This window comes from Perca flavescens, chromosome 7, assembly GCF_004354835.1.
Source record: "Perca flavescens isolate YP-PL-M2 chromosome 7, PFLA_1.0, whole genome shotgun sequence".
In the NCBI taxonomy this organism is placed as follows: Eukaryota; Metazoa; Chordata; class Actinopteri; order Perciformes; family Percidae; genus Perca; species Perca flavescens.
Window position 1 is genome coordinate 15286460 of NC_041337.1, and position 24139 is coordinate 15310598.

Here is a 24139-nt window from a genome sequence, read left to right on the forward strand (position 1 = left end):
TCAACAGGCTTTGATATGTTGGTGGAGTTTACCCATAAACTGTAATTTCCCTTGTGTTATTGTCTTAGGTGACATACGCAATGACCTGTACCTGACCCTGGAGCGGGGGGAGTTTGAGAGGGGCGGCAAGAGCGTCCAGAAGAACATCGAAGTCACGCTCTATGTGCTTTATGCCGACGGGGACACACTCAAAGTATGACACATATGTACATGAGTTTTTGTGTTCCATATCATCCATATACGAGTCATGACAAATGTAACCTTCCTCCCATACATCTGCACATTAATTTGATACGTCACTATCAGTATATGTCACTAAAAACAATCCACCATGCTCCTTTTCTTCTCAGGACTGCATCAGTTTGGGCAGTGGGGAGCCCAACACAAGTGAATATCGCTCTTTTGTCCTTTACCACAACAACAGCCCTCGCTGGAGTGAGATGGTCAAGCTTCCCATTCCCATAGATCGTTTCAGAGGATCCCACCTACGCCTTGAGTTCAGACACTGCTCCAGTGAGTCACTAATTCAGCCCAGTGGCAGTCATCCCTCAGCGCACAAGTTTATTAGGACAGATTGGATCACGCAAGTATGGTTTGTGCCGTGTAGATACAGTATGATGATGCATGATATTATGATGCGCTTCCTTTCAGCTAAAGACAAAGGAGAGAAAAAACTGTTTGGTTTTGCTTTCACTCCTCTGATGAGAGAAGATGGGACCACACTGTCAGATGAAAGCCATGAGCTATATGTGTACAAGGTATGTACAGGTTCAACATACACATTTTAGATGTATGGTGTCATATCTTTATCGTCGGTGTCTTTTTAACTTTGACCTTTGGTGTCTTAAGCTTTTAAATTAAAAGTCGATTGCATGGCCCCGCTGTGATGGGTTGTTTCTGTGTTGGTGGGGAGTCCTGTGCTGGGAGTCGGCAGCTGGCAGCTCTCTGTGTGTCTTTATTGTTTTTTTTCTCAGCAGTGGACCCTGGGTCATAGTCTGCTCTGACAACATGTAATTAAATGCACCATCCATTTTGTTTCCTCTTCTTCACCAAAACATTTACACATTCTACAATGATCACAGCAGTTAGAGAGTCTCATAATTATCATTTATGGCATTAATAAAATAATCAATGTAACTTGTTAGCATACTAAAGTGTCACGCTCAGAATAAAACTTTGGCGTGGGAGCACAAAACGTTGCAGCTACATAGAAGAGCCAATCAAATGATTCTGTGGTCAGAGACTGATCACCGACTTGAGAGCGCCATTGTTCCATTACTTTTTTGAACTCCAAGATGTCTCCAAAACCTAATGAATCTTTTCTTTCCCTCTGTTATCCGTCCTCTAGTGTGATGAAAATGCTACCTTCAGTAACCAGGGCCTGTACCTGAGTCTGCCCTGTTGTAAAGAGGACTTCAACAGCTGCCCCAATCTACCGGCCAACTTGCCCTTCCAGAGAAGCCCCAAAGAAACCTTCTGGGTCTCAACGATACTCTGCTCCACCAAACTCACACAAAATGGTAATCAAACACTTTACATGCTCTTATTTATATATTTTGACTTCCCATTTAATTTGATTAATTGATTCAACTCAATTTGATTTATCGTCCCTTGCTAGTGGACCTTCTGGCTCTTCTGAACTGGAAGGCCCATCCAGACAGGGTGTTGGACATCCTCGGTCGATTACGTCAGATTAGTGGAGAGGAGATTGTCAAGGTCACTGTCATAGCACTATTTATATATTTTTGATTTATTTTATATTATTCACTCAACAAAAGACATTTACAGTTTTCTATGATAATCATTTCAGAATTAAAAAATGGTTTTATTGCCATGTTTTTGGATGAAGGGGCTACCCTTTGTTTCTATTTTAGTTAGCAGCAAAGCCTTTAATGTGATGTGTAAAGTGTTGTTCCTTTTTCTCCTCACAGTTCTTACGAGATGTCCTGGATACGCTCTTCTGTCTTTTAGATGATAACACTGATAAATACGGACCGCTGGTTTTCCAGTCACTGGTAGGAAAATTAAAGGAGCACAACTATACTCTACCATATGATTTATTTTGCCTGTAAGCAGAGGAAATGAGCATAACATCTATCTATATATATATATATATATATATATATATATATATATGTGTGTTTAGGTGTTCATCATTAACCTGCTCAGGGACAGCCGTTTCTACCACTTCAGACCTGTCATGGACTCCTACATCCAAAACCACTTTGCGGGAGCTTTGGCATACAAGTACAACAACAAAGCAAATACAAAAATCTGAATTTAGATAGTTACAAAGTCACACTTGATATTGACTCTCATAATTTCAAACCATGATTTACTGCAGAGAGCTGATTCGATGTCTGAAGTGGTACATGGACCGCTCAGCTGAGGTCGTCCGACAGGACCACATCCAGGAAGCCATGAGGGTAAAGTATCACACACACTTCCTACTGGTCCGGCCTGGCTCCTTTTACTAGGATTAATTAGTCGGAAATGGTAACAGACAGACGATAAGGAGTAATGTGACTCCATATGCGGCCTCAGTAAGTGACTTCCCTGCTGAGACAAGTTATATAAAATCTCTGCAGATATTGAAATGTGCAGAGTGAGACATTTCCACAGGGTCTTTGAATTTCCTTTTCCCGATGAGATCATGTGAAGAGGTATTTTCTTACGAGACCTGAAAATTGGAATTTGTTTTATGTATTGATTTTCTCTGGATGATCAACCACAAACCCATTCAGTGCTCAGTGTTTTTTCATTGTGAGCGAATTTATAGTACGAAATGATGTGTATCTTTGTTGACTGTGTGTCTTTGTCTGCTTCCTGCCGACACCCCCCTCAGGCTCTGGAGTACCTGTTCAAGTTCATCGTCCAGTCTCGTATCCTGTACTCAAGAGCCACCTGCGGGATGGAGGAGGAGCAGTTCAGAGCCAGCATCCAAGAGCTCTTCCAGTCCATCCGCTTCGTCCTGAGTCTGGACAGCCGCAGCTCAGAGAACCTGGTGTTCACGCAGGTCAGATAGTGCACACAGCATGACAAACACTGTCTAACTGTTCTGACGACGTACAATGTGTCACCTGCTTGGCAGTCTTATTTTATCTTTGGTTATAAATGTTTTTATTTTCTCTTTTATTCATCCTCTTAGTTTGCATTCACCATTAATTGATTCATTTCTGTTTGTTAACTTGTTTCTCCTTTCATTCTTTTTACTTATTTCACTTTTCATTCTGTGCATTTTGTGACCGATGCTTCAATCTCGCACCCCACTGTTGCCCTATCCTTGTCTTGCTCTGGGACATTTTAGGGGTGTGATCAGCTGCATGCCTGTCTGTGGTCATGCCCGGGGCTCTCATCCATCTCAGTAAGTCACAGCGCCCCCCTGTGTTGGTTCCACAATGCAGCAGATGCTTTGTGTCCAGGATGATGTATTCTTAAATAACTGCTATGCAGTATGTGAAAAGAGATAAATGATGTTCCACTATTAAGATCCTGGCGCTCCTTTTAGAAGATAAACAGCAGGTTAAAGTTTTGTGTCAGTGTCAATATTTGTTAAAAGTGGTAATTTTTGTGATGTTTTTATTCATGTAAGTGTAGCTTCTTTGAAACATGTTATTTCGTATGCACACTTCATATTCCTTCTTCCTTTGTCCACCCCCCAGGCAGCACTGTTGAACAGTTTCCCTGATATCTTTGATGAGCTGCTGCAGATGTTCACCGTTCAGGAGGTAGCCGAATACGTCAGGGGCACCCTAGGGAGCATGCCCAGCACTGTGGACATTGGCCAGTCTATGGATGTAGTCAAACTGCAGTCCATTGCTCGTACGGTTGAGAGCCGCCTCTTCTTCTTTCCTGGTGAGACAAACATGAATGTTTATGCAAAGTGTTATCTACTCTGAAGATACCAAAACAACCATATATGTAAGCCTAATGTGCATACAGTGCTTTTCAGTCTCATCTTCACTCTGTCTACTTTTTTTTCTTCTTCTCTTGCCTCAGAGTCTCGTAGTATTCTGTTGCCGGTGGTTCTGCATCACATCCACCTGCATCTGCGCCAGCAGAGGGAGCTGCTCATCTGTTCTGGGATCCTTGGCAGCATCTTTTCCATAATTAAGACTAGCTCGATGGTACAGTAAATTATACCATATGCATACTCAACATATATGACTTAAAATCACATGTGATTACAAAAAAGTTAAATTGAATTAGTAAAGACAATATAACATGCCTATTTCCTTTTGAAATATATTGTATCATGGTAATGTAGCTGTAGCATGTTAGCACAAACACTAAAGCATTAAGCAGCATGTTTGCATCGCTGTGTGTCTCAGGAGTCTTCTGTTCAGGAGGAAGTGGAGATGATGGTGGAGAGCCTTCTGGATGTGCTGCTGCAGACTCTGCTGTCCATCATGAGCAAGTCTCACTCTGTGGAGACGTCCAGAGGACAACGCTGTCCCCAGTGCACTGCCGAGATAACGGTAAGCTGCCACTCATATGTGCCTCTTGGACGTGCAATAAAAACTGGTGGAATTTTAGTTCATAGTTTGAGTTGATTAACCTTTTTGAATATGTGTGCCCATATCTGTCATTTTCTTTTCGTGCAGGGGGAATATGTTTCCTGTCTTCTCTCTCTGCTCCGGCAGATGACAGAGATCCACTTTCACCATCTACTCAACAACTTCCATAGCAAAGAGGAGCTGAAGGTGGGGGACTCTTACATAGCTGTGCTTGATCACTGCATTTTGCTGCAGCCTACTTACTACATACCTTGACTGCATACACTTTTTAAATATATTCCTTTGCAGGAGTTCCTTTTGAAGATCTTCTGCGTGTTCCGCAATCTGATGAAACTGACTATCTTCCCCCGAGACTGGAGCGTCATGAGGCTTCTAACTAGTCAGTGAGTCTGCTTTTCCATTTCTGTCATTCAGTCTTCTTTGTCCCAGAGAAGGTAAGGGAATACAGCCAACCATTAGATCAGACTCTCTTCAGATAATCCTGCTCTGAAGGTGACGCTTGTGTTGCAAATTTTTATTTGTTTTGTTGCAATCTGTTTTTGGCATCTACCTCGTTTCGTAAGCTGACAGTGTAATTTTGCTTTCTGCAGTATCATTGTAGTGACAACACAGTTCCTGTCTCCGGCGCTGCACAAGAACTTCTCAGAGGCAGATTTTGATTTCAAGGTGTGTCTGAAAAACAGGAGGCTAGCATTTAGCAAACCCACCACACCATGAAGCCACAAACTATGTGATGCTTTTCCATAATTCAATTTCTGAAGCTAGTGTAATGATTCAACGTAGCATTTATTCACTTTTGTTTTTTTTCTGTTGTGTGTGTTAGGTGTGGAACTCCTTTTTCAGCCTCACTGTACTTTACATCAACCAGCCCAGTCTGCAGCTGGAGGCGCTCGGCGCGGCAAAGAGAAAGAAAGTCCTGGACAAGTAAGAAACTGCTGTAGATTCATTGTGTGCATTCTCTCCAACATGTTAATTATTAATCAAACTTTTTATACCTCAATGTCCGCTCTTTTCTTTGTAGGCATGGAGATATGAGAGTGATGATGGCTTATGAGCTCTTCAGCATGTGGCAAAAATTAGGTGCGTCAGACAGCCTGACTCCACTACACAAGCATACAGTATCACAGTGGACCACCTCCATCTAGATTTTTATTTAAAAACGGCTCCTATCTATGTGAATCTATGTAATCCAGGTGACAACAAGCCCCACTTCATCCCAGGAATGATGGGTCCCTTCCTTGGCGTCACACTGGTGCCTCAGACCGAGGTTCGAAATATCATGATTCCAATTTTCCATGACATGATGGATTGGGAGCAGAGGAAAAACGGCAACTTCAAACAGGTCATTATGAAATTATTTTCTCTCTAAAGTACAGATTGTGTGCCATGGTACGTTGTTTGTCACATAACATACCCACATCTTTTGTGTGTGTGTGTGTGTGTGTGTGTGTGTGTGTGTGTGTGTAGGTGGAAGCAGAGCTGATGGATAAGCTGGACAGCATGGTGTCGGATGGGAAAGGCGATGATAATCACAGAGAGCTCTTCAGCCTTTTGTAAGCATCAAACCTGTGTTGAGTGAGCCTGTGGAGTTATACTTAGAAAGATGCTGCTCTCAAAGTATTTCCCTCTAACGTACTGCTCTGTGTTGTTTGACTGTCACAACGCAGGACCCAGCTGTTTGGTCCTTATCCAAGGTGAGGTGTAACGCCCTCACTGCTAAGACTAAGAGTCATAGTGATTTATAGCTATTCACTTCTGTGCTTGTCACCTTTAGTAAGAGTATCTTATTTTCTCTGCAGCCTGCTGGAGAAGATAGAGCAGGAGACCTGGAGAGAGACCGGGATCTCATTCGTCACATCAGTCACAAGACTTGTTGAGCGATTACTGGATTACAGGTATGATGAGATTAAGTTGCACATTATAACTCTAATGGGATCATGAAATTGAGAAAAAAATATATACTTTTCATTTTTAGGGACTGCATGAAAGGAGATGAGATGGAGAACAAGAAAATTGGTGGTTCTGTCAACCTCATGGTGAGACATTCATGGCAGTGTTTTTTAGATTTTAGAAACATGTTAAGGATGAATAAATAATTCTACATATGCAATAAGATTTTAACCATTCTTTTTCATTCAAACCCAGAACTTCTACAAATCAGAGGTCAACAAGGAGGACATGTACATCCGTTACATCCACAAGCTGTGTGACCTGCATCTCCATGCGGAGGACTACACAGGTAAGGGAGATTACTGGGTCATTTTTTGTGATGATGCATGCTTCATGGCGGGTATTTGTTCCGGGTAAAGTAGCATTTCTATTTGGTGAACACAGGTTTTTTTTCTCTCATTTGCTCTGTTGCTCTGCGTGTGCTGTATCTATCCTTTCATTGGATTTTACCAATAGAGGCACCTGGAGAAGTAGTAGAATATACAGTATGTAGTAGGTGGGAAAAAGCACAACATGTAAAGCAGAATCATGGCAATATGTTTTTGGGTTTGAGGCCCTGCATACCGAAGGCCCACTCACACAGGCCATTTCACTTGTTTTAGCTGATTATACATCTTCTCAATGTGGTCCAATAAAGTCCAACCAGTTTAAGGGAGAGGGTGAGTTTAACTATACATTCAGGAAATACTGATTGTTTTATTCCTTGTTTTATAACTGCATGGCAAACTAATACAAGCAGCAGAGAAGGTGGAATGCTGCTTGGCTGTAGTGAGTGCAAGGACAGTGACAGAGATAAATGATAAAATGCTGTATAACTTTGTGGACTGCTGTTTAGAGCCTGCTAGCTCCCGCAGTTTATAGGTACAACTTGATCATTAATCTTTATGATTCTTATTAGCACATGGAACCTGATGACCTCCCATACTTCCCAGCTCACCTCCACCCACCTTTAACCTGAGTAGAGATTTAACTAGCAAGAGTAACTGAAAAAATGTGATTGTGCAGGGGCTTTAAAGGTGATAATTTCAGGCCTGGATACCTTTTTTCAGAATACAGTTCTCTGTAGATAATCAAAAATAATTCCAACAGATCTGCCCTCAGCAATTAAACAAAGAAAAGAGTCTGGTGGCATCGTCTTATAAAAACTGGTAAAACACAACCCCAGCATTTATATGACAGTTGTCCATTCTATATTAGAAAAAGAGAAAATAAGTAATTTTTAGAGGGGGTTATAGTAAATTGTATTTAGCTCTGGTAATGCCTCTCTCAATCATGTAAACAGGAAATCAGGGGAAGTTTATGTATTTGTGTAAATGTAAAAGTGTTCTTGATTTACTCATATTACTGGCAGTGGTGGCTTTATTGTGTGCATGTAAATGTAGCGAAAAGTGATGAAAACTAATTAAACAAACCTTATTCATCAATAACACTAAAGGAAACTATGAATTCAACATAGAAAAAGCATAATTTGTCTTTGGTTTTATACTGTGGATTCAATGGATTCATGTTGTACTGTTTATTTTAGAACAGAAACTAATAATTATACTTTTCGATTAATTTATAAAATGAGAGTTTTACCAAGTAACACTCAAAAGCCCAATGGTATTTAATGTATTATCTCATAAGACAAAGAAGCAAATCTTCACAATTGAGAAGCTTTTTCTGTCCATCGACTAATCGATTAATCAACTGATCGTTTCAGCTTTAGTTTATAATTTATTTTATTACAGTTTAAAGCCAAGACAGTCAAATGTCTAAGGAACTATTTCAATATGACAGATATAACTAATATTGTGTTTCTATGTGTCATTTCTCATTGAGACTATTTTCAGTCACCCAACAACCAAATGAAATATCCTTTACAGCTGACTGAATAAACTCATGCCATACAAACACCATAGTCTATTTTATTTATTTATTGTCAACTCTCTGGTATGTCCAGTATTTACAGTAAATGACCTTATATGTACAGTAACTATAATGTAAAACTTAAAATACATATTAAATAGTAGAGTGAAGACAAATCTCAAAACAAGACATGCAAATCAGAAACTTTTTTTGAAATTAAACGTAAACCTTATTTACTGTACAACCATGGGTTTGAGAATTTTACAGAATCCTGATTTTAATTTGAGCATTGTGCCAAAGCAACTGAGAGCAGCTGATAGGATTTCAACTGTGCAGGTGCCTCTTGCTCCTCTGGCCACCAATATACCAAAACATACTCACCATGCTCTGGGCTAATTGTGCTTTGAGCCACTGACTGAGCTTTGTGCCATTCACCATCTGTTCACAAAAACTGAACCCAAAAAGATATCATCACTGAGGCCAGACTGAGCAGACTGTTCAACATCTGTACCTTTACTAGATAGCAGATAATACACTTTTATTCTGAAGACCTTTGACCTGTACCCCCTCGACAACAGAGGCAGCGTTTACCTTGCTGCTGTACTGGGAGCTGCTGCAGTGGGAGGACCGGCCCCTCAGGGATTTCCTCCACTACCCCTGTCAGAGTGAGTGGCAACGTAAGGAGAACCTGAGTCGTAAGATCCTCCACTACTTCAACAAGGGCAAGGCAAGTGAATTTTTATAACTTTATCTCTCGCTCTCGCGTTTTGACTGATTTTCAAGCCAGTGTCTCAGGCCTTTGGCCGCTGCAATTGAGGCTCACATAGTAAAACGTGAAAATGTAGGCAAGGCCAAGTTAACTTTACAGTGATGGAGCAGTATTGGTTGGTTCGTGCTGGATAAGGCATATAAGAAACTAAATCAACTTAGATCACATTTAGATTCATAGCTTCCTTAAACTTTTTTTTTTTTTTTTTTACAATGTTCAAGCCAGTTGAGGTGGTTCGGGCATCTGGTAAGGATGCCCCCTGGGCGCCTCCCTAGGGAGGTGTTCCAGGCACGTCCAGCTGGGAGGAGGCCTCGGGGAAGACCCAGGACTAGGTGGAGGGATTATATCTCCAACCTGGCCTGGGAACGCCTCGGGATCCCCCAGTCGGAGCTGGTTAATGTTGCTCGGGAAAGGGAAGTTTGGGGTCCCCTGCTGGAGCTGCTCCCCCCGCGACCCGACACCGGATAAGCGGACGAAGATGGATGGATGGATGGATGGATGGATGTTCAAGTGGCTGTTTTTACTCATCTGCAGTGCAGCTGTTCCCAAACATAATTATGTTTTGCCCTCATTAACATTAGGAGAGAGACAGAATCTTGCAGTGTGTCTTTTTTTTTTATCATGTTTTACATTAAAACTTACTTGTGCTTAGATTAGATTATACATTGGTAGTGGAGAAGTACTGAGATCCTTTACTTAAGTAAAAGTTTCAATACATTTAAAGCTGTAGTGTGAAAATACTACAGCTTTAAAGTCTTAAATTCAAAATGTAATTCTGTAAAAGTACAACAGTATTGGTAAAAAATGTATACTGTATTTAATATAAAATAAAGACTTGTTATGCAAAACACAGCTGCCAAGATTGTTATATTATTATACTTATATTTTGATTATTACTAACAAGGTTATACATTTATGTAAGTAGCTTTTAATGTAGCCTGTGAACGTGGAGCTAATTTTAACTACTTTATATACTGCTGGGTAGTTAAATATTTAACTGTGCATTATATTTTACATGCTGATCATATGTTTTCAATGTCAAATATTATCATTTACAGCAAGATAAATGTTGTGAAATAAGACAAGTAAGTACCTCAATACTAGCCTCGTGAGACCGTCCTGATCTCGCGAGCTCCAGTTTTCCACTCGCAGATCAGTCTGGCATCTTGAGGCAGAGAAAATTTGGAGCCGTTAGCCAAACGACCGGGCCAATCAGCGTTGGTTTTGAGGTGGGTTAGGTGGTGATAGACAGATGGTTTATCCAATCAGCTAACCAGTATTTTCGCCCCTTCCCAAAAGTTCTCCAACGGAAAGTTCCCAGATGAATATGCCGAGCAAATGCGAAGCAATCCATCTGGCGGAGTCAGGTTACCTCAATACTTAACTTAAATAAATGTACTTTCCACCACAGGTTTTTTTTTTTTTTTTAAAAAGGATGTCAGTAGGCTAAAGCAACATCCTTTCTACAGCGTTGAGAGCATAAACAGAACTGTGGATTATCAAAACAACATCATATAATTTTCATTGCCTTGGCATTTATCATGAAATAGTTTTCTGTACTAAAGCAAACTCTGAATATTATAATATAAATACAAACATGCAACCTTTGTCCATATCGACAGTACTATTCAGGAAGGGTCAGATGTCTGCTCAAATGTGATTTGCTTCCCCGAATCATTCCTCCCTGGCTGGCATTCATCCACAAAATTAAATTAGTTGACTGGTCTCTGTGCTTTGGAGAGGACAATGCCCTCTGGACTCTGGGAGCAGCTGAGAAGGGAAATAAAAGTGGTCTCCTTTATTAACTCTTTGTCATCTCTAGTTTTTATTGCTGCTCTAACAGAAAAGAAAAAGGTAGCCTGTATGTACCTGTGGAATCACCTGCTGCTGTTTTTACAAATGTTAAAATTCAGCCATTTCACAAATAGAAATGTATATGTGCTTAAAGAGCAACATACAGGTTGGCGACCGCAAGACTTTGATAAAAAAAACTATATATGTACTAAACAGCGTGCCATTTTCTTTTTTACTGCATACTCATATTCATGCATTAAAATGCAAGATATTTTATTTTGAAAACTTAAATATATAAATATATTGTATATGTAGTCAATTTTATTATTTTATTAGGAAAGTTCTATAAACAGAAGATAAGTATAGTTTTAATGCAACAGCTCCCAGTTCTCCTAGTTAAACATGAATTGTTTTTTTTCTTCTACTAAATGAGTTAAAATTATGCAAAAGTTTGTGTTCTTCTTCTTCTGAATTTCTTCCCATATGGCATGTAAAACATAACATCATAACTTTTCATACAACCATCTCCACGAAACATAAAGTACAAGTCTGAAAACCTGCAAGTGATGTTTTTATTTATTGTTATTGTAGAATTTAAAGTAAACAGAAATGCATACATGCAACTTTTCAGTTATCACACACATTTTCAAGCTATATTAAATTCCAAATATGATATTTCTACTTTTAGCTCCAACCTTTGGAACTATAGCTCAGCAGGCAAACCAGACTCCTATAGACTCTGATGAAGGTGTTTTTGTCTGTGTTTCGTTTCATGTTGTTGCTGTATTAATCCATCAGCTGTCTCAGTGATTCTTCCTGTACAACAACTTTACTTTTTGTATACTTTCTCCTAGTATGCCAACGTTTCCTAATTTCACAGTTATTTTAACGATAATAATAATCTTTATTATCAGGGGTAAATTAAGCTTTATTGATATGTTCCATTCATCTCAATTATATCTGATTTTGCAGTGCTGGGAATATGGAATCTCTCTCTGCCGGGAGCTGGCTTTCCAGTACGAGACTTTATACGATTATCAGAGCCTCAGCTGGATACGGGTAAGTCAAGTCTTGCGTGCGTCCTGTTATTATCAAACAAGCTTCCTCTGTGATGCTGATGTCAGATTTTTAGCTCCCTCTTTCATTGTCATTCTCTGATGTGCTGTGAAGTGCATATAACACAAACACAATGTCCTAATTACCTGTGCACAGCCACACTCATCAGGACATGCAGAGGATTCAGTAATGTGTGTGATTAAATCATTATTCATCATGACTCTTTTGCATGTTTATTATTCTGTGACAGAAAATGGAGGCAGCATATTATGACAACATCATTGAGCAGCAAAGGATTGAGCCGGAGTTCTTCAGAATGGGCTTCTATGGCAGGAAGTTTCCTTTCTTCCTCAGGGTAAGACCTACTAAATCTAGTATCATCTTTGTCTGTCCTGACACAGTTATGTTTCTGCTAATGCGGACAGCTACACTAGAAAATTACAATAAATAAAAAAGTAACTGTAAATCTAGCCAGGGAGTTAATTTATTCCTAACAGCCAAGTGCAATTGTTAATTACCTATATGCTATGCCTATTGTATTTCATTAAAGCGGTTATAGTCAATGTTTTCATAATAGCATTATGTATAATATGACAATGTGAAAGAAATGTGACAATGTGAAAGGTGTTGATCTTGATGATGAATTTACAAGGATTTCTTAATCTCAATCTGTAGCTCCATTTGGCTTTACGGCGCATTCATAGTGAGTTTCAGCTCATTGTTTAGCTGTTCGCCACGCAATTTTACTGTTTTGTTTACTCTAACCGCTCCCATACATTGGTTGCGGTCACAGCAGGCACCTGTTTTCAGCACAAAAAGCTCTGAAAAGCCCTCCAAACACTAAGAACCAAGCAGCAGACACACACAGTTAGTGACTAGCTATGGCAGGTTTAAGGCAGCAGGAGAAGTGTTATATTATTCAGCAGAACTGCATTAGAAATCCAACAGAATGCCTTTTTTGCTGTTTTATCCACAATATGTATTAAAACAACTAAAGTAGTGCAGCTAATACTAAAATCAGCTAGTACTACCAGTACTAGTGCTAAAACAACTGTAAAAAATCCAGAGCACTCATGTGCAGCAGTTTCTCATCAGTATGTCACTGTCAGTGTTGAATAAATTCACCGGCTGTTGTTGTTTCCTTTTCTGCAGAACAAGGAGTTTGTCTGTCGGGGTTATGACTATGAACGGCTCGAGGACTTCCAGCAAAGGATGCTGGGGGAATTTCCACAAGCCATTGCCATGCAGCATCCCAACCAACCTGACGACACCATCCTGCAGAGCGACGCTCAGTGTATCCTACACGGCTTATAGGGCTAAAACTGTCAATTAATGTGTAGTTTATTTTTTGTATCAAGACTGTTAAAACTGTTGGTCGGACAAAATTGTTCGTCTCACCAGTGACCAACAGTCTAAAACTTAAATACCTTAAATGTCTAATGATATAAAAGCAAATCCTTACATTTGAGAATGTGAAACCAGTAAATATGTAGTATGTTTGCTTGATAAATGACTTGAACAGTTGATCAATTATTAGAATGATTGACAATTAATTTCCTTTAGATTGATTAAGCAACTAATTGTTTCAACATTACAGCTTGCACTTCGTATTACTTATGTATGTGCTAAAGGGTATTATAGATCAAAGAGGAACACTGTATACAATGTTGGGTTTGGTTTCCAGAGCAAGACGGTGAGAGCAAACACTCTCTGTAAGCATTTCCCTTGAATATCCCTCCCTTTGTGAATATGCATGTCTGTCTGTCTGTCTGTCACTTCCTTGACACTTGGCTTCTAGACTTGCAGATCTATGCGGTGACTCCAGTGTCAGACATCTCTGATGTGCCTCAACTGGAGCGTGTGCCCGAGAGGATCAAGAGCTTCTACCGCATAAACAATGTCAGCCGCTTCCACTATGACAGGCCTTTTCACAAGGGGCCCAAGGACCGCGAAAATGAGTTCAGGGTACAGTGAGCCAGCAGTGCCACTCTCAGTCCATTTTTGCCTCACAGTTTTCTGTTCTTTTTTACAGAAATACTGAATTTACATGCAACTTAAATGGATCAAACTCAAAACTGCAGTTAGATTGATGCAGAGGCCTCTAGCAAAAAAAATATCAAGTACATTTTATTTATATAGCCTATACATACTTATTATAAAGCCTATACATGCTATATTATACAGCATACAACATCACTCTGTCCAGTGAGCCTGGATTTGGATATGAAATATAGATAGAGAGAGATAGAGAGAGAGAGAGAGAGAGGCATCAAACAAACAGAGGGTTAGAGAGATGCGGTGGTTTTCAGAAAGTTTACGGTATATCTTGTCGGCAGGTCAAACATAAACTATAGGTGCTTGGCTTAATACTATCTCTCCAGTCTCTCTGATTACTCCACCACAGATTTATCTGATCATTTTTTTAGTCATGTCACAATTACATCTTGTGAGTTAAAGTCACAGGGCTGTCTTACTATATGATGACATATACCATTTGTTTCTGTAGGTAGCAAGTTGCTTTGTTGAAAACCTAAAACATGTAAAATTAGGTATTCACACAGATATATCTCTCTTGTGTAGCAGCTTCTGCAATTGTAACTTACAGCAGTCCCTGTCTGAACCACAGGTGCATTAGTCATAAACACTGCAGAATGATGTAATGTGGCAAGAGAAAAAGTTTCCAAAATCATGACGACATGAGCCAGAGACAGAAAACTGCATTAGCGTCAAGGAAATGACCATCAAATTGAATGAGTATCTCAGTCTCAAACACTGCTATAACTACTATATACTTTTGTATTGTATTTAGGGCTACAACTAATTACTATTTTATTACTTATTAATCCATCAATCATGTTTGTCAGAAAATAAATGTGCACCAGATATATCACAATGCCAATTTCCATCTGTTGTCCCTGGGCGTGTATATAATGCACATTAAACAATATAAAAATGATAATTCCACATAATAAATACACATAGGATGGACCAGTGTATATATTCAGAGACAAATGTGGAAAAAATGGAACAAAATATATATAAATCACCAACAAATATAACTTTGAAGAAATGTTGTTTTTGTCCAGCCAAATGATCAAAACCCAGTGATATTCAATTTACAATAATATGATACCGAAAGATAGCAACATTTTAAAAAGCAGTAAACAATGAGGAAACTTTTAATGATTAACAGATGAGATGATCCCAGTTGTTGGTGATTCATTTTCTGTCCATCATTTAATTGGTTAATCATTTCAGCCCTAACATTATTGCAAGTGTTTTTGTTCTTACTTTACTCACCCGCTTGTATCTAGTCCAAGTACAGACAACAGTGCTCTAGAGACTTAGACCAGTCATGATAATGTACTGTAGTTTTCTCTGACACAGTAACCTAAATTTGAAATCAAACCAGGACTTTTACTCTCCACTGAACTGACCTACATGCTACACTAAAACACAGTTTTAAGGTTTCCCAGTCTTATTATTTAACTGTTAGATAGATAGATAGATAGATAGATAGATAGATAGATAGATAGATAGATAGTAAAATAAAATTCATCTTTGCCACGCTGGCATAAAATACTTAAAACACAGCACACAGACAATATAAGTTAAATTGTGTAATTACATACAATATAAACTTAATAGAGCAAGGTAGAGATGGAGTGACCCTGCCCGGAGGAAGCCCGGGGCCCCCGTCTGGAGCCAGGCCCAGACGGCGGGCTCGTCGGCGAGCGCCTGGTGGCCGGGTTTGCCACGGAGCCCGGCCGGGCACAGCCCGAACAAGCTACGTGGCTCCCATCTCTCCAGCCCATGGGCCCACCACCTGTGGGAGGAACCGTTGGGGTCGGGTGCGATGCCACATGGGTGGCAGTGAAGGTCAGGGGCCTCGACGGACCAGACCCGGGCGGCAGACGCTGGCTCTGGGGACGTGGAACGTCACCTCTCTGTGGGGGAAGGAGCCGGAACTGGTGCGGGAGGTGGAGCGCTACCGGTTAGATCTGGTGGGGCTTACCTCTCACGCACAGTCTCGGTTCTGGAACCATACTCCTGGATAGGGGTTGGACTCTTTTCTTCTCCGGAGTTGCCCAGGGTGTGAGGCGCCGGGCGGGTGTGGGGATACTCACAAGCCCCGGCTGGCGCCGCTGTGTTGGAGTTTACCCCGGTGGACGAGAGGGTCGCCTCCCTACGCCTGCGGGTTGTGGGGAAAACTCTGACTGTTGTTTGTGCATATGCACCAAACAGGAGTTCGGAGTATTCGGCCTTCTTGGAGACCTTGACTGGAGTCCTGCATGGGGCTCCAGTGGGGGACTCCATTGTTCTGCTGGGGACTTCAACGCACACGTGGGCAATGATGGAGACACCTGAGAGGCGTGATTGGGAGGAACGGCCTCCCTGATCTAAACCAGAGTGGTTGTTTGTTGTTGGACTTCTGTGCTAGTCATGGATTGTCTATAACGAACACCATGTTCGAACATAGGGATGCTCATAAGTGTACCTGGTACCAGAGCACCCTGGGCCGAAGGTCAATGATCGATTTCATAATCGTTTCATCTGATCTGAGGCCGTATGTTTTGGACACTCGGGTGAAGAGAGGGGCAGAGCTGTCAACCGATCACCATCTGGTGGTGAGTTGGGTCAGGGGTGGGGAAGACTCTGGACAGACCTGGTAAGCCCAAACGTGTAGTGCGGGTAAATTGGGAACGTCTGGAGGAGGCCCCTGTCCGACAGACTTTCAACTCACACCTCCGGGCGGAGCTTTTCGTGCATCCCTGTGGAGGCTGGGGCATTGAACCCGAGTGGACAATGTTCAAAGTTTCCATTGCTGAAGCTGCGGCGAGGAGCTGTGGTCTTAGGATCTTAGGTGCCTCAAGGGGCGGTAACCCACTTAACACCGTGGTGGACACCAGTGGTCAGGGAAGCCGTCCGACTGAAGAAGGAGTCCTTCCGGGATATGTTATCTCGGAGGACTCCGGAGGGAGGCAGTTGCAGGGTACCGAAGGGCCCGAAGGGCTGCAGCCTCTGCCGTGAAAGAGGCAAAGCAGCGGGTGTGGGAGAAGTTTGGAGAAGACATGGAGAAGGACTTTCGGTCGGCACCAAAGTGTTTCTGGAAAACTGTTCGCCACCTCAGGAGGGGGGCGGGGAACCATCCAAGCTGTGTACAGTAAGGATGGGACACTGTTGACCTCCACTGAGGAGGTAATAGGGCGGTGGAGGGAGCACTTTGAGGAACTCCTGAATCCGACTAATACGCCCTCTATGTTAGAGGCAGAGCTGGAGGATAACGGGGGATTGTCGCCGATTTCCCAGGCGGAAGTCACTGATGTAGTCAAACAACTACACAGTGGCAAAGCCCGGGGATTGATGAGATCCGTCCAGAAATGCTCAAGGCTCTGGGTGTGGAGGGGCTGTCCTGGTTGACACGCCTCTTCAACATTGCGTGGAAGTCTGGGACGGTGCCAAAGGAGTGGCAGACTGGGGTGGTGGTTCCTCTTTTAAAAAGGGGGACCAGAGGGTGTGTGCCAATTATAGGGGTATCACACTTCTCAGCCTCCCTGGTAAAGTCTACTCCAAGGTGCTGGAAAGGAGGGTTCGGCCGATAGTCGAACCTCGGGTTGAGGAGGAACAATGCGGATTCCGTCCTGGTCGTGGAACAACGGACCAGCTCTTTCACTCGCAAGGATCCTGGAGGGAGCCTGGGAGTATGCCCAACCGGTCTACATGTGTTTTGTGGATTTGGAGAAGGCGTATGACCGGGTCCCCGGGAGATACTGTGGGAGGTGCTGCGGGAGTATGGGGTGAGGGGGTCTCTACTCAGGGCCATCCAATCTCTGTATGACCAAAGTGAGAGCTGTGTCCGGGTTCTCGTAGTAAGTCGGACTCGTTTCAGGTGAGGGTTGGCCTCCGCCAGGGCTGCGCTTTGTCACCAATCCTGTTTGTAATATTTATGGACAGGATATCGAGGCGTAGTCGGGGTGGGGAGGGGTTGCAGTTTGGTGGGCTGGGGATCTCATCGCTGCTCTTTGCAGATGATGTGGTCCTGATGGCATCATCGGCCTGCGACCTTCAGCACTCACTGGATCGGTTCGCAACCGAGTGTGAAGCGGTTGGGATGAGGATCAGCACCTCTAAATCGGAGGCCATGGTTCTCAGCAGGAAACCGATGGAATGCCTTCTCCAGGTAGGGAATGAGTCCTTACCCCAAGTGAAGGAGTTCAAGTACCTTGGGGTTTTGTTCGCGAGTGAGGGGACAATGGAGCGGGAGATTGGTCGGAGAATCGGCGCAGCGGGTGCGGTATTGCATTCAATCTATCGCACCGTTGGACGAAAAGAGAGCTGAGCCAGAAGGCAAAGCTCTCGATCTACCGGTCAGTTTTCGTTCCTACCCTCACCTATGGTCATGAAGGCTGGGTCATGACCGAAAGAACGAGATCCAGGGTACAAGCGGCGAAATGGGTTTCCTCAGGAGGGTGGCTGGCGTCTCCCTTAGAGATAGGGTGAGAAGCTCAGTCATCCGTGAGGAGCTCGGAGTAGAGCCGCTGCTCCTTTGCGTCGAAAGGAGCCAGTTGAGGTGGTTCGGGCATCTGGTAAGGATGCCCCCTGGGCGCCTCCCTAGGGAGGTGTTCCAGGCACGTCCAGCTGGGAGGAGGCCTCGGGGAAGACCCAGGACTAGGTGGAGGGATTATATCTCCAACCTGGCCTGGGGGAACTCGGGATCCCCAGTCGGAGCTGGTTAATGTTGCTCGGGAAAGGGAAGTTTGGGGTCCCCTGCTGGAGCTGCTCCCCCCGCGACCCGACACCGGATAAGCGGACGAAGATGGATGGATGGATGGATGGATAAACTTAATAGTTAGAAGAAAAGAAACATGAATGAATAAATACTAGTACAATTCTCAATACTGATCATTCTCATCATCATCACCCTGACTGAATGGTGCATGAGTGAGTAGGGAGGGGAGTTATTTGAGTTTGCCTTGATTCAGGATGTACACAGCATTTCATTCAATTCCTGATGTTACCAGATGTGGTTCATAGTAGACTGCCTAACCTCTGTTCTCTGTTCTGCGTGTTTCAACAGAGTCTGTGGATTGAGAGAACAACCCTGATCCTCTCTCGTCCTCTCCCCGGGATCTCCCGCTGGGCGGAGGTGGAAAGGAGAGAAGTGGTGAGGAGCTCAAACATTCACTCTCGGTCATCTTATACTGCACATACTGCCTACTGAGAGATGCAAGACAGTTTTCTCCATCTGTCTTACAACAGATGTGAAGTCAGAATATGTTAGATTGACTAACGTGAAGTCATATACACATACTTCCTCCCCTTTTATCATGTGTATATTTATTTGCAGATGGAGGTGAGCCCTCTGGAGAATGCCATTTATGTGGTGGAGAATAAAACCCAGGAGCTGCGGACTCTGATCAGCCAGTACCAACACAGACAGCATCATGGCAACATCAACCCACTCAGCATGTGCCTAAACGGGGTCATAGATGCTGCTGTGAACGGAGGCATCGCCAGATATCAGGAGGTAGAGAGAAATGCATGGGTAGATTTATCGATTTTGATATATGGATTGAATCGGTGTTGTGAGAGATCCTCATCTTTTGACTTCTCTTCTACAACAGGCCTTCTTTGATAAGGACTACATCAGCAGTCACCCAGAAGACACAGAGAGGATCACACATCTGAAGGATTTGATGCAGGAACAGGTCAGACTCAGCTTTGAATTTCATCATATGTGTAACTGCTAGTTAAACTGACTCGCATGATAGTGGTGCAAACATCCTCTTCAGTGCTTTTTCTCTGCTGATTTCCTGTCAACAGGTGCACATTCTTGGAGTGGGGCTGGCTGTTCATGAGAAGCTGGTGCATCCAGAAATGCGCCCCCTGCACAAAAAGCTTGTAGACCAGTTTCACATGATGAGGACAGGTTTACATCATGTGAGTAGTCCCACCTGTGGCTCAGTTTTTCATATTTCTGTTCGAGCTATGTTCATTTTTATTCTTGCTGACAAACGGGCACATTATGTGTTTTTCATGCATCCATATGTGTGATAAAGTAATATGGGTGAGGCTTTAATGCATGTGTGAGCAGTGTAAATATTCAGAGCAGTATATGGTTGGGTCCCAGCAGGGTGTGCCCGGCGTGGACCGATTCGGCCCTGCAGGCTGCCAAGGGGTCAATTCTCCCAGAGGCATCCTCTCCTCCCACAGCCACATGAGCCCTGAGAGTGTCCGCCTCATACACAGACACAGGTCAGTCACACGACAGGCACGCACGCATGCTCATACATACACTCACACACACATTTATGAACATCCATGTACATACAGAGATAAACGTTGCACAGTCTCTAACATTGTCTCTGTCCTGCAGCCCTCTGAATCTCCAGAGTTCAATTCGTCACTCGTCCTCCTCCCTGTCCTCACACACATCGAGTGAGGCGGGAAACCTCGTCATAATGACAGACGGCCTGATGGGGGAGCACCCGGAGGAGGCATTACACATGCAGGTAAGGCTTGAAATAACAAACACACTCAGACATGAATGTAGTGGACATGGTGTGAATTTGTAATGCACATTGTAAAGCTTAACTCACATGAAAACTGGTCTGTTCAGGATGTAAAACATTGTATAATACTCGTAGAATTACTTTTGTGAGTATCAACATTGATACTGTAACTATAATGACATTTTAATGCTGCTGTCTCAATGCACACAACTTTATATTATTAGTTTCCTGTCTGTTAGATAAAAGAAAAAAAGGCAGATACACCAAATAAAGCAAATACATTTTTTTCTTATAAAACAATGCTTTTTACTTCTTAAAAAAAAACTTCTTAAAGTTTTTGTTATTTTTACAATATATTTTGTTTTGCAGCCTAGCCCTTCCTCCTCCAGCCTGAGCTCAATTCGCTCCAACTCTTCCCAGATTATTAACTCTGCTCCCTCAAGTGCCAGAGGTAAGTAAGAAAGCCACGTCAGAGATGGATGCAGAGACTGAAATAATCATTACTGTATACTGCCCCAAATCTCCATATCGGTGTATATTATATATCTTTATGGAGGTTTTATTAATCACAGATGCATGAGATTTCGAAAATACATTACATAGATATTTCATGAAACTATGCAGAAGATAGCAAGAGATAAAATACCTGCATATGTAGAATGACGATATATTATATCTGTTATATATAATGAGGTTGCTGCAAGTAGAAATAATACATTTCCACATCTTTTCTCTGTCCAGGCTCTCCATCCTTGCCTGATAAGGCCAAACACAACCGGGAAGTGATGATACTGTTGCCGTCTCATCGTGAGAGGGTCAACAACTCCATGTACTACAACATGGCAGAGAACGGACAGGTGGGGCAGATCTGCAGCACCATAATGGTGCATTGATGTGCAGAACATACCAGATGCCAAATGTATTCGTACTCACTCAATTGAGTGGGTGTTGAATGTCTCATAATAAGAGATTTTTTAAATTTGTCTTTAGCTCACCATTAAAAAATAACAAACACAGCTGTTACTAACATATAATAATACATTCTGTATTACAGAACAACCACATGCAGCGTGCCTTACTTCAGCAAATTAGCCCCTGTAAGCCGTGTGCTGATCCTCACATGAATCTACCAGAGAAAGGTAACGTAACACAAACAGGTTTAATTGTACAGTATCATGTACTTGAGATGTATCACAGTGTGTTGACATGTTTATGTATTCCCCCTCCAGTCTTTCCCAATGCTCCCAACAGCTGGGGTCTGGATGGAGAGAACAGGGAGCAGGTGTCCTACATGCCAGCTTCTAGTGGAGGGGTAATCATGCCCCCTGTCCCACCCAGGTCCTTCCCACCAGGTACTTTCTCCTTTTACTTTTCACTCAGGGTATTTTATGGGGCTGGGAGCTTTTGAGATGTAGGCTGGATTTCAAAGGCTATTTAAGACCTTTACATAAGAATGTATAAATTAATTATTTCCTCATATGAATTTCACTTTGCAGGACATTTCCTGATGCACTGTGATGCGTTTCACCACCAGAACAGCGACCCTCCCCCTGCCCTGCCTGTCCGTTCCCTTCGAAAGGTACAGCCATCAGAGAATTAGTGTAGTCATAAAATATCAAACCGCAGACGCAAACAGCATGATAGCAAATGTTTGGCTTCTCTTCCTCCTTATCCTCCTGCTTCTTCCTTTTCACTCTCCTCTTCTCCTTGTTCCTCTTTATTTCAATTTGCACAAGTAACTCATTTAGATTTCATGCTGAAATTGAAATCCTAACTTTGGAAAATACATTTTCAATTGTTTAAATTACATTCTGAAAATGTACATCTTTTGTCATGGTAACACTGCATTTGCAGAAGCTTCTATTTCCCAAGTTGTTAAATCCCACACATTGTCTTCACATACAGTCAATTTGTTAAAAATACACTATAGCAATGCCTGATGATTGAGTGTAGACACAGTATTTGTTTCACTCCAGTAGTCACGTTATAATTACAAAGCCATTTTCAAGTGCCTCAATGTCTGAAATACAAACAATCTCAGAATGATGAAGTTGTTGTTGACTCTTTATCTTTTTTTATTTGCAACTTGTAATTCCAATATTTCTGACAGCACGTGAAGGCAGCTTGAGTAGTGTTAAAATTCAGGTTGTCCTTACAACACCAGATCCTCTGTCCTATACTGTAAGCCAAGAGAAATACACCCATGACACCCACTATCTCTTTGATTCTTTCTCTCACCAGTCTCCTCTCCACCCGATCCCTGGCTCCCCCACCAGTCCTCAGTCAGCTTTGGGTGGCAGTAACTCCACTCTGTCAGGCAGCGCCAGCAGCGGTGTTTCCTCTCTGAGTGAGAGTAACTTTGGAGGCCAGTATCCAGACCCTGGCCCCATCAGGAGCGATGCATTGGAGCCCCTTCCCAGCCACCTGTGGTCTCCCCCTGATGAATACCTGGCCTCTCCCTACCTGCACATCCACTACGGCGGACCAGAGATCGAATCCGTGGACCAGGTCCGGCCCTTCCACTATCGCAGCCCCGCCTCACACCCGCACAACCACCCACATCCTCACGCACACCCTGGACTTGACAGCCACTCCCACGGGCCGCCGCTTCACCATCACGCTCCCATTCACGGCCCCCACCACATCCCTTACCGCAGGCCTCAGCCTCCAGCCGTGCCGCCTAAACCCTATCTGAGAGAGGGCTGCATCCCTGAAGAGGAGCTGCAACCTCAGCCCATCCCGCTGCCCCGCAGGATCTTCCACTCCCCTCACGGCCACCGGGAGGACCAGGGGAAACACCCCTGGGAGCAGTGCATCAGCGAGGAGCACGAGGAGACCCAGTGATGAGGAGGCTCCAGCTATACTCCAGTTGGAGCTTTCTTCTCCTTGTCTTCTTCCCCTCATTTGCACTGAGTTAAAGGAGCAGTAACAGGAAGAGTGTGAAGCCGTGGAGTGTGTTCAGTTGACCTTCTGTGATTTAATTTCAGTGCACATGATGGAAAGAAAAGAGTGAGTGAACCTCGACAACTGCCATCACTGCTCCGTATGGCCTCTTAGATATAACTAAAAGAAATGTATCTGTTGAACAATAAGACAGATTAACTCTGTTCAGAAATTGATATTGATAGTACACAATTGTACAACTCGTCTGTGAGCATGTTTTTCCATTTGAGAATAATATGACAACCGTTTTGTGAAATACGACAACCATCATCATAAACAACGTGATCCCAGGTGCAGTATAAGCTCTGAACTTTCTTAATTTTGCTTTTAATGGCACTTTCACAACACAAGGCAACGACCGAAGGTTATTATTTACAGTGAAGTGACTTCTATGCTTTAAATGCTTCATATATATGAATTCTTATTTTGATAAATAAATACATAATATAATATAAAATACATTATAGTGTTTTTAAAAGCTTATGTCCATTATGTTTTTCAAAACACTGTTAAGTGCTCCTTTAATAGTGAATCATATCAAATGGCGCACTATGATGTGTTGCTGCCGGGCTGTAATGACTCGCAGGTCTCTAAGGTTGGACTTGCAGCTCTCCTATCGGACCGGCATCTCAAGGGACACAAACTTCAGTTGCTGACGATTTCCCTTCCGTACCATTGTGTATGGAAACCTACGTGAATGTATTCAGATGAGATGTTTTATTTGTATTGCACAAGCTGCAATGCTGTTT

The 24139-nt window shown here is 42.6% G+C and overlaps 1 protein-coding gene across 1 annotated transcript in view; it reads left to right on the forward strand.

Moving 5' to 3' along the window:
* LOC114558514 (dedicator of cytokinesis protein 3) overlaps window positions 1-23291 on the forward strand; it is a 50624-nt gene extending 27333 nt beyond the window's left edge. The window contains exons 15-53 of the mRNA XM_028582573.1: window positions 69-193; window positions 351-513; window positions 652-758; window positions 1349-1520; window positions 1619-1716; window positions 1932-2015; window positions 2147-2247; window positions 2345-2426; window positions 2846-3016; window positions 3663-3855; window positions 4000-4127; window positions 4332-4478; window positions 4605-4703; window positions 4806-4900; window positions 5108-5183; window positions 5341-5441; window positions 5539-5597; window positions 5711-5859; window positions 5985-6070; window positions 6185-6211; window positions 6317-6412; window positions 6493-6553; window positions 6663-6756; window positions 8894-9042; window positions 11851-11937; window positions 12185-12289; window positions 13087-13228; window positions 13733-13899; window positions 19013-19099; window positions 19283-19462; window positions 19560-19643; window positions 19759-19875; window positions 20069-20190; window positions 20312-20487; window positions 20782-20898; window positions 21189-21304; window positions 21502-21586; window positions 21944-22026; window positions 22689-23291. Of these exons, the coding sequence (XP_028438374.1) occupies window positions 69-193; window positions 351-513; window positions 652-758; window positions 1349-1520; window positions 1619-1716; window positions 1932-2015; window positions 2147-2247; window positions 2345-2426; window positions 2846-3016; window positions 3663-3855; window positions 4000-4127; window positions 4332-4478; window positions 4605-4703; window positions 4806-4900; window positions 5108-5183; window positions 5341-5441; window positions 5539-5597; window positions 5711-5859; window positions 5985-6070; window positions 6185-6211; window positions 6317-6412; window positions 6493-6553; window positions 6663-6756; window positions 8894-9042; window positions 11851-11937; window positions 12185-12289; window positions 13087-13228; window positions 13733-13899; window positions 19013-19099; window positions 19283-19462; window positions 19560-19643; window positions 19759-19875; window positions 20069-20190; window positions 20312-20487; window positions 20782-20898; window positions 21189-21304; window positions 21502-21586; window positions 21944-22026; window positions 22689-23291 (4934 nt within the window). The remainder of the gene's footprint in view (window positions 1-68; window positions 194-350; window positions 514-651; window positions 759-1348; window positions 1521-1618; window positions 1717-1931; window positions 2016-2146; window positions 2248-2344; window positions 2427-2845; window positions 3017-3662; window positions 3856-3999; window positions 4128-4331; window positions 4479-4604; window positions 4704-4805; window positions 4901-5107; window positions 5184-5340; window positions 5442-5538; window positions 5598-5710; window positions 5860-5984; window positions 6071-6184; window positions 6212-6316; window positions 6413-6492; window positions 6554-6662; window positions 6757-8893; window positions 9043-11850; window positions 11938-12184; window positions 12290-13086; window positions 13229-13732; window positions 13900-19012; window positions 19100-19282; window positions 19463-19559; window positions 19644-19758; window positions 19876-20068; window positions 20191-20311; window positions 20488-20781; window positions 20899-21188; window positions 21305-21501; window positions 21587-21943; window positions 22027-22688) is intronic.
* Window positions 23292-24139: the final 848 nt, after the last annotated feature.